Genomic DNA, 14,070 nt, shown 5'->3' with positions numbered 1-14,070 from the left:
CCTTTTTTTTGGTATTTTCACGCAAATTCTTCTGCTAGTTGGGGTTTAGTCCAAATCTGCATCCTTTCCTTCAAGGCTCAGTGGTCCAAGATTATGTTCTGTATCTGTGTTAATTGGTTTCCCTTTTCTTTGTTGAAGAGGGTCTGTGCAATCCTTCTGCCTAGTCCGCCATCTTGCCCCGCCCTAGTTTTATAATTTGTTTTCTCAATTGATACTTTTCAGTTCCTTGTCAAAACTTTAAAGCTTGTCTTTATTTACATGAACATGGTAAGCATACTTGTATTATAGTTTGTCTCTTATAATTCCAATATCTGGAATCCTAGTTTTTGTTGTTGTTTTCTGTTGATTCTAGCTTATTGTGCATTGTAATTTTTGTTGAGAAAATGATTTGAAAAAGTGTATGTAGAAACAACTGGAGACCCAGAGTATTGTCTTTCAGAGAAGATTTTCATTTTCTTCTGCCAGGCACTTGAGCCTGGGGTCAAGGCTGCAGAATTTTTAATGTTGGGTTGTAGCTCTACTTCCAAAGTGCTGGTATTTCCTCCTCTGGCAAGTAAGAAACTCAATCCTCATTCCTCCAGCTCTTTCAGTTTGCTAGAACTTGCAACTTGCCTCTCAGTGTTTTCCTGTAGATTGGCAGAGTGCCCCAGAGCACAGCCCACTTTTTCCTCTCCTGCAGAAGTGCCCCTCTACTTCTCTGCCAGCTTTCCACAGTCAGCAAATGCCCTACCTAGAGCTGTAGTTTAAAACCTCTTTGTGCTTTTATTCTCTTTCTTAGGCTTTTATTCTCTTAGTTAGGCTGTTATGGTATTAAAATATTGAATTTTTTCAGCTCTTTATTGTTGTTTTTAGAGGGATGATTGGTCTAATCATCTAGTTCACTATTACTGTAAGTGAACTAATATAATTTATTTTGATCCTAAATAGTAACTGGTAAATTTTCTGATGTATTTCTTGCCTCCAAATTAATTCCTTTCGTATGCTGAGAAATCAGGAATCAACATAATAAATTTTGATTCCTATACAGCTGATTGTCATTTTTGAAGTAGCAATATTTTATAAAGTAACTGTGGACACAGAATTAATGCTCTTAGGGCAAATTTAGGGTTAGGTTCCTGTGCGCCTCTGGTCATAAAATTTTCATTAGCTGATCAGTATATAATCTTGTTTTATGTGTGTTCTGTTAAAAAACATCTTTTAAAATATATATTGCTGATCATTAAAGTTGAACTCATTGCCAGCAGCACTGTAACTCAGACCTGAACAAAGCTTATCTAACACGTGATTTTCTTTGTAAAACACATTATAACCTTCTTGTGCTTAGGAATGTGCTACGTAGCAGTTCAGCATTATCCTTAGGGTCATTTAAAACATCGAAATCACCAACAAAAGCACAAAAATGTGAAAAATGTGGCACTAAGTAGATTGAGAAAAGGATACTTGCTTATAGTATAAGAATTTAAACAAGAACTCAGGTGGGACTGCCTGTATCAGATGATTTAAATTTTTGCTGCTCTGTCTATGTCTGTAAATGACCACAAAGATATCATGAGTATTTATTTTGGGGTGACAAATAAATTTTAACACATAGACATTCATTTGCAAATACAGAATCCATGAATATTGTTCTTCTTGTTGTTATGTGCCGTTGAGTTGGACCCGACTCATAGCTTGGTTTGCCAAGGCAGTATCACTACGGAAGTAGATTACCCAACCTTCCTTCCAAGGAGTGGCTGGTGGATTTGAACTGCCAGCCTTCTGGTTAGCAGTCAAATGCCTTAGGCACTATGGTACCAGAACTCCTGAATCCATGAATAATGTGGGTCAGTTGTGTGTATTAGATGCTTAAGAAACAGTTGATGATAAGGGATAGGACAGATGCAGAGTACTTTAATGTTAACTCTTATGTGTTGAATGCCTGACCTTTGTACCTGTGAATGTAATTCTGTTTGGAAATTGGGCTTTTCATTTGTTAATGAGATCATACCAGTGCAGAGTGAATCCTAAACCAAATCACTTCTGAGTTCTAAAACATCCAGAATAGGCACAGAGGCACACATAGGGGAAGACAGATACCATGTAAGGATCATCTAGAAGCCAAGGAACATCAAGAAACTAAGGAACAGGTTATTGACAATGAAGGAACAGACATGGCCAAGACCCTGATTTGGACTTTTTAGCTTCCAGTACTGTGAGAAAATAACTTTTCTGTTCGTGAAAGCCACCTACTTGTAGTATTTATGTTATGGCAGCACTGTGTAACTAAGACACTAATGAAGTTTGTTTTGCTCAAACTGAAAGAAAGAAGTATTTGGTACTTGTCACGTTTTCCGTATAAATCACTCTTCTATATTTTCCATTGGATGTATACTATTTGCATAGTAAAAAGCTATTATTACCCATCTTCTTTGACTAATCTAACCTATTTTGGTCTTACCTTTCTCTCAACTAATACATTGCCTCTTCACTTGTGATATTATTTGTATTTTTCTGTTTTATTGTAATCTTTTTTTGGTTTTGCTATTGTAATCTTAGTTTGATTTTGCTTTTTTGTAATAAACAATTGATGTACTGTTTCTTTATTTTGTTTTTATCTTCCCAGCTTTAAGATTTTCAAAGGCCAAAGCTATTTTAAAATAACTTGTATCTATAGAACCTTGTATAGCATCATGGTGGTTGTTTGCTATTGTTGGTTCTTTGTCCAAAGGACCCCCTTTTAGCATCTCTTGTAAGGTTGGTCTGGTTTTAACAAATTCCCTTAATTTCTGCTTATCTGGAAATGTCCTAATTCTACCATTATATTTGAGGGACAACTTTACTGGATACATAATTCTTGGTTGCAGGTTTTTCTCTTTCAGGGTTTTATATATTCCATTCCATTGTCTTCTTGCCTCCATGGTTTCTGTCAAGAAATCTGAGCTTAGTTTTATTGGTTGCCCCTTGTAGGTAACTTTTTGTTTTTCCCGTGCTACTTTCCAGATTCTTTGTGTTTGGTTTTGGTGAGTTGATGTGTGTCTTGGTGATTTTCTTTTGGGGTCTATCCTGTTTGGGGTTCATTGGACTTCTTGAATGGCTACATTCTCATCTTTCATCATACCAGGAAAATTCTCTTCCAACAAATCTTCGACAGTTTTTTCAGTGGTTTTATTTGTCTCTTCCTGTTCTGGAATTCCGATGCCACATAGGTTATTCCTTTTGATGGTATCCCACATGAACCTTAGGCTTTCTTCATTTTGTTTTGATCTTTTTTTCTAATTGATCCCTTTCTAAAGAAGTGTTCAGGTATTTGCCTTCAGTCTCACTAATCTAGCTTCCACTGATTCGTTTCTATTCCTTAACCCATTCAATGTCTTATCTATTTGTGAAAATTTAGTATTAATCTTCTGAATTTCTAGGTATATAGATTTTGTATAATTTCTAATTTTTCATTTATTTTGTCGTTTTGTTTTTGTATTGTCTTTTGAAATTGTTCAAGGGCTTTCTCTGTGTTTTCCTCAATTTTGTCGGTGTTTTCCTTGATCTGTCTCTCAATTCATTGAAGATACCCAAATATAATTCTTTTGAATTCATTATCAGGGAGTTCCAATGCTGCATCTTCCTCAGGTATGTGTTTTGGATCTATAGTCTGGTCCCTTGTTTCTTATGGTTTATCTCTCTTCTTTGTGTGGACTGTGATGCTCTGTTGTCTCCAAGGCATTATGACATTTTTGTGTTGATATTTAATTGGTGATTGTATGTTGGAGTGACTTGCCCATGATTTTTGTTTTGTTTGTATGTTATCTACGTAAGCAGAGTACTGTGCTGTGTTCCTCTATTCACTAGTCAGCAGCACTTAACACACTTAACACCTGTCTCCTTTCCCATTGTCATATATCCCTGCCATGCTTGGAAAACAGAACCTATTCTTAGGTCCCTGGAATTCAAATGAGAATGCTGTCACTTTAAAATCCTAAGTGGCTGCCAGTTGTAAAGATTCAAAATGGCTGTGCCCTAGGTCATTTTAAATAACCAAAATGGCCACCACTTTTAAACATTCAAAATAGCTGTGCTCTTGGTCACTTTACAATATCCAAAATGGCTGCCAGTTGTAAACATTCAAGATGGCTTCACCCCCGGTCACTTTAGATATCCAAAATGTCTGCTACTTGTAAACATTCAAAATGGCTGCACCCTCAGTCACCATAAATATCCAAAATAGCTTCTGCTTGTAAACATTCAAGATGGCTGCGCCCTTGGTCACTTTAGATATCCAAAATGGCCACCACTTGTAAGCATTCAAAATGGCTGTGCCCTTGGTCACTTTAAATATCTACAATGGCTGCCACTTGTAAACAGTCAAAATGGCTGTACCCTCTAGACAGTGTAAAGTTCACAGCTTGGGTTGTCTCCCTCCTTGCTGTTTCCCTTCTTAGTCATAGGCCACCAGCACAGTTGTCCCTGCAGCCGTTGGCGACCAGGGCTGATATTTAGGTCAATTCTCAGGTCCCAGCACCACTTGGAAGTATTCAGGCTGTTGGTTCCGTCAGAGCAGCTGACAGTCCACTGCTCCGACCATCTCCGTACTCACTGTTTTCATTCAGATTTTTCCACTAAAACCAAAAAACCAAACCCACTGCCATAGAGTCAGATCCGACTCATAGCAACCCCTCCTTGGGTTTCCAAGGTGGTATCACTTTGAAAGTAGGTTGCCCCATCTTCCTTCTGAGGAGTGGCTGGTGGGTTTGAACCACCAGCCTTCCGGTTAGCAGTCAAATGCCTTAGGCACTACGCCACCAGAGCTCCTGGGTTTTCCACTATTTGGTGCCTAATCCACTTCTGTATACTTCCTTTCAAAGCTTTGGGCTCCAGGATTATCATCTGTATCTCTGTCAATTGATTTCTCTCTTCTTTGTTGAAGAGGGTGTGTGTAGCTTGTCTGACTATCCCTCCATCTTACTGGAAGTCCTCAAATAATTTTCTTGTGTGTGGGTATGTAAAAGTTGTGTGGTGGAAGTGTCTGATCTCCTCTAACTTTACAAGGGGGTGAAGAGAATCAAGATGAATATCAGCTCAAGGCAGATTCCTATCAGGGAGAGGTCAAGTGTACCTCCATTCTCCAGACTTTTTTTTTTTTTTAATTCTGGCACCAACCATCCCTCCCATGACACTCTGTATTTTTCTGCTGGGTTCGATAATTGGTTGTACATGGAACTCAGAGACCATACTCAATGATTATTGGGTTTATTAGGGAAGTAACAGTTATCATTCAGAATCAGGATACAGTTCTTTTGTCAGGATAGCTTTTCAGCCATGCCCGTAGGCAGGCCTTTCCCTTGGCCCCTGGGCCTGGCCTTTGCCCTGCTTAGTTAAGTGTTACAGAAGTCTTTAGCTCTGCTGATAAGTGCCCAGAGACACCCCATTTTGCCAGGAAGCCTCCTGCCTGAAAACACTCAGCTCTCTTTGCTGTATGGGTAAACAAGCTTGGCTCGATTGACAAGTGCCCAAAGGCACCCCCAGTCCTCCACTGTAACTGCCTTGATCTGTGGATCAGGAAGCCTACTGTGCAGTCTTGTGCCAGTTTTCCTGGTTCTGTTGATGCCATCTCTCTTCTACTGCTTCTCACTATCTCACATCTTCTCTGGTGTTACAGTTGTCTGTCTCCTGAATCTATGGCTCCTGAATCTAGGAGGTTCTCACCATAGGGATCCTGGCCCCAAAAGATGATTGTAGTAACATCTACCTTTTCCCGTCTCTAGGATGGCTCATTTTAAGCCATCTTTAGAAAGATGACAAAACTAACCAATCTTCTTACTAGGATTTTGTACACCTTATTTGTATGATCCCACCTCCACAAGGGTGCCATGCATCTTATTTGTATTGTTAACAAGCTATCCAGTTCCCTTGATGCACGTCAAGCACCTTATTTGTATAATCCCTCCCAGTCATTATGTGGGGAGCTACAAGACCATGGATAAAAAGTAATTCACTGCACTGTAAGTATACTATGAAGAAAACCACAAACCAGAAGAACAGGCATGTTAGATTGAATAACTTAAGAGTTATAGATTTGGTGTTTCTTGTGATAGGCTGGAAATGTAAAAAAGCAAAACAAAACAAAACAAAAAAAACTGTGCTGTACTTTAAAGAAAACCACACACAAGAGCATAGTGACAGAAACCAGGATAAATAGAAATGAATAAATTACATGAAACTTAACATTAGAAAATATAGTGGCCCTCTGAACAGTGTTTTTATTTGGTATTGTTTCAGATATCGTCAGATCCTGGAAAAAGCCATTCAGTTATCTGGGGCAGAACAACTTGAGGCTTTGAAAGCCTTTGTGGAAGCAAGTAAGTGGAGTGGAAATTACGTTTGCTTGTGTATTACTCAGCTAGGTTTGTAAAGCTTGGTTGAGCCGTTTTTTGTTTTGTTTTTAATATCAAATTATCAATAATAAATAAGCATTGAGATTTATTGTAGAGTAAAATAGGTTTTAGTTCATTGTGATTATTTTTTCAATTATTTTAAAAATTACATTCCCAGTAATTTTGTATTGTTATTGATAGGATCTCTGGTGGTATAGTGGTTAAAGCATTCAGTTGATAACTAAAAGATTAGCAGTTCAGGCCAATGTAGGAGAAAGATGAGGCAGTCTGCTTCTGTAAATATTTGCAGCATTGGAAGCCTTTGGGGGCACTTCTACTCTGTGTTAAAGTGTTACGGTGAGTCAGAATCAACTTGTTGGCAGCAGTTTTTTGGTTTATAGTTAATGTAGCTGATGACAGGCAATATGACATAATGGTAAAGAGAATAGTCTGTGTGGATTAAAATCCTAGTTTGCTATTTTATTAGCTATATGATCTTAGGGAATTTTTTTAACCTCCCTGTTCCTCCTCTTCCTCATCTATAAGATGGGGATAATGGTCCCTCTTCTATAGGATTGTTGGAGGATTAAAGTGAGTTATACATGATAAAATACTTAGAATAGTATCTGTCATATAATATGTGTATGTAAGTGTTGCCTATTGCTAGTCTTTAGAACATTGTTTTTTAATTGAATACTAGAAATTTCCAGAGGATCCTTGGTGTGGCACATGGCTACTGACGTAAAGGTTGGCAATTTGAATCTACCAGTGGCTCTCTGGGAAGAAAGACCTGGCATTCTGCTCCCATGAAAATTATAGCCTAGGTAAACCCTATGGAGCAGTTCTACTCTGTCATGTAGGGTCACTATGAGTCAGAATCAACTTGATGGCACCCACCACCACCAACAGAAATTTCCATTCTTTAGGACACTGGTACTCATTCCCCAGCTTCAAATGTATCCAGTTATATTGAAAATTGCTCAGTATGCAGGCTGAATTTTATACAGAGTTAGCAATATTATTGGCATTTGTTGTTACTTTATAGTTTACAGTGTGCTTTCATACCCATTATCCGTCACATTTACTCCTTTCAATAATGCTATGATTAGACAATACAAGTGTAGGTATGTCTAGATAATACATTGTAAAATGAATGTTAGAGTATTTTGTTACTTTTTCCCAAGAATATTCAGCTAATCAGGTACAGAGCCCTGACTAGAAACTAGGTTTCCTGATTTACAGTCTTCATGTACTTTATTTCCCTGAGAAGTACTCGTTTGTGTAATAGTTTCTTTCTAAGAGTTATAGTGGTGAATGGTAAGTCCTGCATGGCACTCTTAATGAAAACTTGTTTTTCAGTCACATTCAGTATTATCCAATAAGGAATTTCAATTAATATATTATCAACTGATTAGTTATAAGAACTGTAAGTTATTACTTCAAAAAATTGGAACCTGCAATGTGAGAAGAACTGGTGATGCTTTCAGAAAACCTGTTAGGAATATTGCACTATAGTAGCAAAAAAATAGTGCTTTTTATAAACCTTGAACTTTATATAATCTGTAAATCCAAGGAAAGCAGTCTACTGCTAAAAATCATTAAATCAACCAAATAGTTTTCGAAACATCATTTATTCTAACAGTAAGTGCTGATTTAAGATTTCAGTATTTATCTAAGCAGTAGTTCACAAGCATGATACATGAAAAAAGTTGTAATAAAAGTGATGATAATAACACTTGCTGAGTGCTGTGTGCAACGTTCTCTGTACAGTGCTTTATATGTATTATTGCATTTAAGCCTCACAATAACCTTATGAGTTGGATGATATCTGTATTTTATAGATGAGGAAACAAGAGTCCAGAGAAGTTCAGTTTTGTGTCTGAGGCCATGTTATCTCAGCTATCTGAGGGAAGAGTATTGGAGGTAGAGAGGAATGGCTAATGCAAAGGCCTTAAGATAGGAGCAGGTCTGATACATTTGAAGTAGTGGAAGAGTGTGGCTCTAGAGCTTGCATCCTTAATTGATATAAAGTAACAGCAATTATATAATGTATTAAATGATGTCATAAAATGTATATAAATGTATATACATAGTATCATGACATATAGTGCAGACTTGAATTCTTGTTTGTTATTTTCATTGGGAAAGTGTAAATGACAGTAACTATCACTACTTGCTTTATTTAAATTTTGTGAATATTGTTTTACTGTGTACTTCTTTAACTTTTTAATTTTTTAATTCTTGGAGTTAGGGAAGTAAGTACACAAATAAAAACACTATGTTTTTGTACCTGTACTCTATAGAAAAATAAAGATGAGAAAGGAAGAGTATAAAATTCTCAACTGTGTAAACAAAACTTTTACTCAACCATTTCTATTTAGAAAAGTTGTGATAGTTTTACTGTTTTAGTGTAGTCATCATGTAATCAAATAATTCTGTGTAAGGAAAAACTGATTCTATAATGTAAAGTCAGGGGTATGGACATCCTTGAGTAATTTATTGAAATAAGGTTGTGTTAATATAGATTATTTTTTAATATTAATTTCAGATAAAGATTGCTTAATGAAAATTTATGAAATCACTCATGTTTTCTTGTCTCTTATTTTTTTTATTGACTAAGTGGTAAATGAGAATGTCAGCCTCGTAATCTCGCGACAGTTGCTGACTGACTTCTGCACACATCTCCCTAACCTGCCTGACAGCACAGCCAAAGAAATCTATCATTTCACCTTGGAAAAGATCCAGCCTAGAGTAATTTCATTTGAGGAGCAGGTAAAAAAGAAGTAAACAGTCCTAGTGTTATAAAACCTAGAGCAGTGGTATTTGAGCTTGAAATAGCAGCAATTATTTTTAGAGGTGGTATTAAATTCTTTTTTTTTTAGTTGTGATTTGGGTGAAAGTTTACAGAGCAAATTCACCTTTCATACAGCAGTTCACGTACACTATCTCATGACATTGACTACAATTTCCCACAATGCAACAGCTTCCCTCCTGCCCCCTGAGCTGTCTCCCTGTGCGTACACAGCTCTTCTATTCTCCCATGATTGCTCTCTCCAAGGAGTGTATTGTATCTACCTAGTGTAAATGTTCACCTCATATGCCTCTCTTTTATTTGGCTGGAAGCCACAGGTGTGGGTTCAATTTCCAGACCTGAGGGGCAGCTAGAGGCCATAGCCTCAGTGGTTCTACCAGGCTCTATCAGACCAGCAAATCTGGTCCTTTTTTTTTTTCCTCCCCAAATGGTTTTGAGTTTTGTTCCACATTGTTCTTCCATAGAGGTGGTATTAAATTCTTAAAGGAAATAATCATTCAATTTTATTTTTAACAAGATTGTGTACCAAACAGCATTTTACAGTGTAAAATAAAAGAAGTATTAGAATGTTACAACTCCAACTGATAGTTGCTCATATATTACAGTATAAACTTATGAACCAAATACTATGAGTCAATTTTGGAAAACCAGTAAAACTGTTAATCAGGCTGAAAACATAAGAAAACTCTAGTATTATGTGTGTAATAATATAAAAGCAAAATTTAATATTTAAACTAAAATACTGCCATAATCCACATTACATAACTGTTATTTCAGTTCACTCTTGATACTCTGTGAGTGTAAAATTCATTTAAAAAATTTGAATGGTCTGGATAAGCTTTTACTACTTAATTGCCAGGTTGATATATTGAATGAGAACATTGCCACAAAAGTTGTATTTATTTATTTTAATTAATTATTACTGTCAGTTGAAATAATTAAACATTTTTACATATTATTCCAGGTTGCTTCAATAAGGCAGCATCTTGCATCCATATATGAGAAAGAAGAAGATTGGAGAAATGCAGCCCAAGTGTTGGTGGGAATTCCTTTGGAAACAGGACAAAAGTATAGTAAATAGTGGATATTGGATGGATAAACAGAATTATTTCCTATATTTTTTCTTATATTCTAGTGGGGAAACCAGATAATAAACAGTGAATTTAATAAATAATTAGCTTTTGTAATATGTTAAAAGTCTGTAAGTGCTATGGAGAAAAGAAAAGTGAGCAGTGTGGCAATGTGAGGGGCAGGTAGTAGTATTAAGGAGAGTGGTCATTGCTCTAGTGTCATCATCTCGTATACGTGAAGGAGGTAAAGAAGTAGCCATGCAACTGTCTGAGGGGAGACTGTCAGAGGTACAGAGGATGGCTAATGCATAGGCCCTCAGATAGGAGTATATCTGGTATGTTTGAAGAAGAGCAAGGAGGTCAGTGTGGGTAGAATGGAATGACCAAAGAGAAGGGAGGTAGAGGATTAAATAGAGGCAGAATGGGGACAGATCATGTAGGTCTTTGTAAGCCATGTAAGGACTTTGGCTTTTCTCTTAAGTAAAATGAGAGAAAGCTATTTTTGAACTTTTGAATGGAAGAGTGATATGATCTGACTTAGATTTTAAAGAATCATTCTGACTACTGGGTTGAGAATAAACCATAAGGTAAGCAGCATTTAAATGCTTGGGTGCTAACCAGAAGGTCAGTCGTTCAAACCCACTAGCTGCTCCACAGGAGAAAGATGTGGCAGACTGGTTTCATAAAAATTTACAGCCTTTGAAACCTAACGGGAGCAGTTCTATGCTTACAGGGTTGTTATGAGTCGGAACCGACTTGACATCAATGGGTTTGGTTTTTATAGAAGCAGGGACATTAATTATCAGATTTATGCACTACAGCAGATGAAAGTGGTAATAGTGAAGGTAGTGAGAAGTGTCAGATTCTGGCTATATTTTGAAAGTGGAGCTAAGGATTTCCTGATAATTGGGTATGGAAGGTGAAAAAGAGTCCTGATTTTTGGCCTGAGCAGCTGTAAAGTTGGGCTTGCCACATACTGAGTGGGGAAGAACAGTTTCTTTCGGAAAGATTAAGAGCTGAGTTTTGGACATGTGATAACCAAATGGAGCTATCCAATAAGGAGTTGAATGTATTAGTCTGGAGTTGAGGAAAAGAGGACTATGCTAGAAATACACATTTAGGAGTCATTGACGTACAGGTGGAATTTAAAGCCATTAGATTGGATGAGATCACCAAGGGAATGGATAGAGAGGAGGACTGAGTACTGACAGATGCCTGGAAAACTCTTAACATTAAGAGGTCAGGAGGACCTAGCAAGAGACTGAGAAGGATTGTCCATTGAGGTAAGAGGAAAATCAGAATCCCGGTTGTCATAGAAACCAAATGAGGAAAGTGCACCAAGAAGAAGTGAGTGATCAATTATAATGATGGTATGTTAAGTAAGGTTAGCCATCAGAATTAGTAATATGGTGGTCATTGATGACAGGAGTCAAGTGAAATAATGAGAATGAAACCCTGGTTGGAGCAGATTTAAGAGGAAATTGGAAGAGAAGAATTGGAGACAGTGAACATTTGGGGGAGTCTTCACAAAAGGGAGCAAACAAATAGAGTGGAAGATAATAGGTGAGGTTAGGTTAAGAGATTTTTTTTTCTTTTGAATTTGGGAGAAATTCTTGCAGGAGTGACATCTTTAGTAGACAAGAGGGGAAGGAATCTAGGGGAGGGATAGGCCTTAAATAGGGGCATGGGTTGTTCATCTGTGGAAGGATTTCTCAATTTTGTCACTATTTACTTTTTAGACTGGATAATACTTTATGGTGGAGGCTGTTCTGTGGCTTGTAACATGTATAGCAGCATCCCTGGCTTCTACCCACTAGATGTCAGTAATACTTTGCTTCCCAGTTGTGACAATCAAAATGTCTTTGTTGTTGTATGCTGTCAAGTTGATTCCAACTCACAGTGACCCTATAGAACAAGGTAAAACTGTCCCATAGGTGTCCAAGGCTATAATCTTTATGAAAGCAGACTGCCATATCTTTCTTGCACGGAGCAGCTAGTGGGTTCGAACATTGCCAGATGTCCCTTGAGGAGCAAAATTGCCCCTAGAGATCTGTGGTGGTAGCCAAGAATGTAAGTACGTGGATGCAGATATAGTAAGTGAGTTGATGCAGTGGTGGAGTCTGTGCAAGTACTCTTTTTTTTTTTTTTTTAGTTGTGATTTGGGTGAAAGTTTACAGAGCAAATTCATCTTCCATACAGCAGCTGAGATACGCTTTGTCTCATGACATTGACTTCAATTTCCCACAGTGCAACAGCTCCCCTCCCACTTCCTCCCCATAGTTACCTCTTCCCTGTATCCTGTAATGCAGAGTTGCCAAGACACCAGGACACGGAGTTGTTTCAGAAAAGCAGTTTATTAGCGCTCCCGGGCGAGGTTCTTGTGCCCTAGCATCAGGGCCAGAGAAGTCGCACCCCTGGGCAGGGGGGATAGATTCTTAGAGGCACAGAGAGGACCTTATTGGGGACACTAAGGAAATGGGCATTCCAATTAGCTGTTGGCATGGGTCTGCACCTAATTAGCATGAGGGGGCTTCATAGGGGGAAGTTTATCATCATGTGGGACTTTCCAGCCTGGGTGGTTTCTGCCACCTCGGTTGTCTTATCAGGCTGTCTCATCAGGGCCTGACACCTGGAGGAAGCTGCCAACTGAAATGTTGGTGGCTTGGGTTTACTTTGGCCTAATGTAAATGTTCACCTCATATGCCTGTCTTTTGTTTGGCTGGAAGCCACAAGAATGGGTTCAGTTCGTGACTTGAGGGACAGCTAGGGACCATAGTCTCAGGGTTCCACCAGGCTCTATCAGACCAGCAAACCTGGTCCCTTTTTTTTTTTTTTAAATGAATTTGAGTTTTGTTCCACATTGTTCTCCTGCTCTATCCAGGATCTCCTATGTAGATTCTCCTCTGAGTGGTTGACAGTGGTAGCCAGGCACCATCTAGTTCTTCTGGTCTCATAGTCGTATAGGTTGATCATTGCATGGTGTACCAATCTCTTGGACTAATTGTTTCCATGTGTCTTTAGTTTTCTTCATTCTTCTTTGCTCTGGACAAGAAGAGACCATTGTTGCATCCAGATGGCTGCTTGCAAGCTTTTAAGATCCCAGTCACTACTCACCAAAGTATTAGGTGCAACAGTGTTTTGTGTAGTATGTTATGTCAGTTGAGCTTGATGTCCCCTGCGCTATGGTCCCAAGCCCACAGTTCCAACTACTCGCTCCCTCCGGGTAGCTGGCTGTGGCCAAGAAGTGACTACATCCTTGCCCCTTGTCAGCTCTAATATACACTTGGGAATTCTTACAGAACATACAAATACTCTTGTAGAAACACTGTCTGCCAACCCTATACGTGGTCATGGGCATACTTCTCCTTGCATAGACATACCTGGTTGTTCAGCCTGTTCACCCATCTATCCACCCATAGGTCAGTGTTTGCCATCACTAACAATGCGGTACTATATGTACAAAAGTGTTCATCTTTGTTGTTTGTACCTCCCATGCACCTCTCTATGTCTTCCTCTTCCTCAGTGCCACTGTGTTGATCACTCACATTTGGTACATTGCCCATCCCTTCACCCAAATCAATACTTGTCTCTACCTGTCTAGCAGTGTTCCCTCCCCGCCCCTCCCACCCCTGGTAACCAGCAAAGAAAATTTCCTTCCATATGTAAGCCTTTCCTTAACTTTTTACAATAACAGTTTAATGCAATACTTGTCCTTCTGTGATTAACTTATTTCACTAAGCATAATGTCCTCCATGTTCGTCCACATTATGTGGTGTTTTACAGATTCTACATTATTATTATTTTTTTATTTATTGTGATTTGGGTGAAGATTTTTTTTTTTTTT

The 14,070-nt window shown here is 38.2% G+C and overlaps 1 protein-coding gene across 1 annotated transcript in view; it reads left to right on the top strand.

Annotated features, from left to right (window-relative positions):
* COPS4 (COP9 signalosome subunit 4) overlaps positions 1 to 14,070 on the top strand; it is a 115,908-nt gene that overhangs the window by 33,444 nt on the left and 68,394 nt on the right. Inside the window, exons 2-4 of the mRNA XM_007946809.2 lie at positions 6,250 to 6,329; positions 8,965 to 9,116; positions 10,121 to 10,224. Of these exons, the coding sequence (XP_007945000.1) occupies positions 6,250 to 6,329; positions 8,965 to 9,116; positions 10,121 to 10,224 (336 nt within the window). The remainder of the gene's footprint in view (positions 1 to 6,249; positions 6,330 to 8,964; positions 9,117 to 10,120; positions 10,225 to 14,070) is intronic.

This window comes from Orycteropus afer, unplaced genomic scaffold, assembly GCF_000298275.1.
Source record: "Orycteropus afer afer isolate SDZICR_OR568_19922 unplaced genomic scaffold, OryAfe1.0 scaffold00172, whole genome shotgun sequence".
Taxonomy (NCBI): domain Eukaryota; kingdom Metazoa; phylum Chordata; class Mammalia; order Tubulidentata; family Orycteropodidae; genus Orycteropus; species Orycteropus afer.
The sequence above is the reverse complement of the archived record's forward strand: the minus strand, read 5'-3'. Positions and strand labels throughout refer to the sequence as shown.